This window comes from Aptenodytes forsteri, unplaced genomic scaffold (genome assembly GCF_000699145.1).
Source record: "Aptenodytes forsteri isolate BGI_AS27 unplaced genomic scaffold, ASM69914v1 Scaffold65, whole genome shotgun sequence".
Classification (NCBI taxonomy): domain Eukaryota; kingdom Metazoa; phylum Chordata; class Aves; order Sphenisciformes; family Spheniscidae; genus Aptenodytes; species Aptenodytes forsteri.
Genome location: NW_008795127.1, coordinates 1,760,411 through 1,763,493, shown reverse-complemented (window position 1 = coordinate 1,763,493; position 3,083 = coordinate 1,760,411). Strand labels below are relative to the sequence as shown.

General features: G+C 36.2%; 1 protein-coding gene across 2 annotated transcripts in view; it reads left to right on the top strand.

The window, feature by feature from the left end:
* CASP3 (caspase 3) overlaps positions 1 to 3,083 on the top strand; it is a 20,464-nt gene continuing 17,381 nt past the window's right edge. For both annotated transcript variants that reach the window (XR_657483.2, XM_009277358.2), the window contains exons 1-2: positions 1 to 126; positions 1,398 to 1,490. Coding sequence is in view for 1 of the 2 variants with exons in the window: in XM_009277358.2 (XP_009275633.1) it covers positions 1,417 to 1,490 (74 nt within the window). In the remaining variant the exon portion in view is untranslated. The remainder of the gene's footprint in view (positions 127 to 1,397; positions 1,491 to 3,083) is intronic.

Here is a 3,083-nt window from a genome sequence, read left to right as displayed (position 1 = left end):
ATGATACAGTTCTCAAGTCTGGAATAATTTTGTGAGCAAGAAGATTTCTTATTTACATCAGTGTTCCAAGATACAAAGAAATAGTATTCATAGTAGCCTTGAAGATCTTTTGAAGTCACTGAAAATGTAAGTAAATGTCTTTTAAAAAACAAGGAAAGAAAGAGGTTTATACATAAACCAGATTAGTGCTTCTGATGCGTCAGTAATTGTTGCCACAGAAAATGGATGTTCATGGTATACTAGCTAGAGTATAGATACGATGTTAAGAGACTTATAATAATAATATGATGGTGTAAGATGGCAAATATAGTTTGCCACCAAAGAACCTAAGCCTTAAATAAGAATCTTCAGCAAATCTTACTACTTGGTCTGGTTATTTATACATCCCTGTTTACCATAAATATACCTGCTAAGGAAGTTTCTTTAAAATTCTTGCCTGGTAGTGCCTTGTTTGTTTTTTGAGGTCTAAGCATTTATTTCACTTCTAAGCATTTATTACTTTGTCCTGTCTGGCGATTTAACTTTAAGATGCTTAATCCTTTTCTGAATCCTGAGTTAAAGGTAACTTGTGGTAATGTGTTCCATGAGTAATTGGGAGGGGGATTTATTGCTTTTAAACTGATTTCTGGCTTGGTATCATTCATCATTTCTTGTCCTGTGTTCTGATCAACAGTAAATAGCAGGCCATAGCATAGAGGTCACTTCATCAACTATTTAAAGTTATATTGTTGTGGTTTTACGTTATTTATATTGCAGTTGCCTTCACATACACCAATTAGGATTGCGTGCAGTGTTGTTTCATTTGACATGGAATGCAGAAAAATTATTTATTTCTCAGAATACTCTGACCCAAAATCTAATCTTCTGTGTTAGTCTTTGCACACATCCGATAACTTTTATTGCTTGGTTTTGGATCTCAATTTCTGTCTTACTGAGATGGAAGGATCCACATATGACACACTATTTATAATACTAAAATGCTACTAATGCGTGTAGGGACATTACAATATTTTAAAGATTGTTTTCTATTTGTTTGTCTCTTATCCTGCTTTTTGTAGGCATTTTCAATCATTTGGTCACAGGGATCTGCAGACTATTTTCCCAGAGCTGTTTTAGAACACAGTAATTTTGAAAAATATTTCATGTTCTTTAAAATATAAGATATGTAGGGATTACTCAGAAATGCTGATTTTTGCCTGCCAATACTAATACTCCTAGGCTAAAGTTATTCTGTGTGAATATCCGCTTTTAACATTCTTGTTTTCTCTATAATTCTAAAAAATTGCTCTCTGATTGTGTAAGGCTTTAAGGAAACCTAACAAAAATTAAGCAATCTGAAGATGATATTTCATATGAAAATTAACTGTCTCATATTTCTGTTTTCTTATGTTTTCAAGCTGATAATTGGGAGCCATAATGGCAGACATAGGAGATGGACCACATTCAGGGAAAGATCTGACAGATGCAAAATCTATTCCTGGTTCCAAAGGGTAAGTGAGGTACTTTTGGTTTAAGTCTTGAGGAATCTTGTGCTGTAACAGAAGGTGAGAGCCATGGAAGAAATAATACTAACAGAAAAAGTTTCAATTATAATAATCATAAGTAAATTATAATAATCATAAACAACTATTAGAGTTGTTGTACTGACTTTGAAAATATACAGTCTCTGACAAAAGAGGCCATATGTATGTGCAAGGAACTAAAAAGCAAAACACTTGAGGTGCAGTTAGACTTGGCTTAACAGCGTTATGAAGTGGTTAACTGTTCTTGAACAGAGAATTCTCTGTCTCAGCCTGGGCTAAATGTTCACCCCTTTCCTTGAACTGCTTCTAGAGCTCACCTGAACCTGTGGCAGCCAGTTCAGCTGCTTGAGCTGACCTGCTGTAGAGTTGTATGTGCGGAAGCACAAGTGTGAGGGGGTGGAAGGGAGGAAATGCAAGCCTGTTCTTCCTGGTGACAGCTAGTTGTTATGCTGGTGTAGCACTATCATCAGATTATGCTCTCTCTGGGAACTTAATTTGTTTCTGAAGTCATTCTTCTTAGTATTTCAAGGAAAATTAGATTTAAGAGCATTACAGACTTTTTATTTGTAGAATACAATATGATAGTGGGCCCCAATCTTGTAACTGCTTACCCATGTGCTCAAATGAGAAAATCCATACTGACTTCAGCATATATGGACCGAGTAAAATTGACAGCCATTGCAGAGTCATGAGTGGTGGTGTAGTTGGTGTGCTCATTAAGGCAGAATTACAGCTGCATATAAAGTCTTGGTCATTTTATAGGTTTTGAATGTTTACTTGTGAAAATTCAGTGGTAATACGACTTTTGGTTAGAATTCAGAATAGATTTACAATCTTGGAGCTGATCTTGCCTCCAGGTACATAGCTTTCAAAAAGACGATAGTAAAAAAACCCAACTGATTTCTTGTTGATATACTAATTTTTCATATTCTCCTGTGCAGAGACATTATCAGTTTAGACACAGTTGTTCCTTGATTCTTTAAATTTTAAGCTTGTTACAAATTCCACAGAAGATTACTACAAATACAAATTACTCTTCACTGTTTTTTTTTAATTATTTGTGTATGTGCACATTTTACCGAACTTGAAACAAAAGTTTTATTTGGGAGCATAACTATACAAAGCAGTTTTATTTATTTTAACCTCTGGGCAAGTACAGTCTTCACTAGTCTTAGATCAGATCTACCAACTGATTTCACAGACATAACTTAGAATTGTAGAATGGTTTGGGTTGGAAAGGACCTTAAAGATCATCTAGTTCCAACCCCTCTGCCATGGGCAGGGACACCTTCCATTAGACCAGGTTGCTCAAATCTTCATCCAACCTGGCCTTGAACACTTCCAGGGAGGGGGCATCCACAACGTCTCTGGGCAACCTGTTCCAGTGTCTCACCACCCTCACAGTGAAGGATTTCTTCCTAATACCTAATCTAAATCTACCCTTTTTCAGTTTAAAACTGTTACCCCTTGTCCTATCACTACACTCCCTGATAAAGAGTCCCTCCCCATCTTTCCTGTAGGCCCCCTTTAAGTACTGGAAGGCTGCTATAAGGTCTCCCC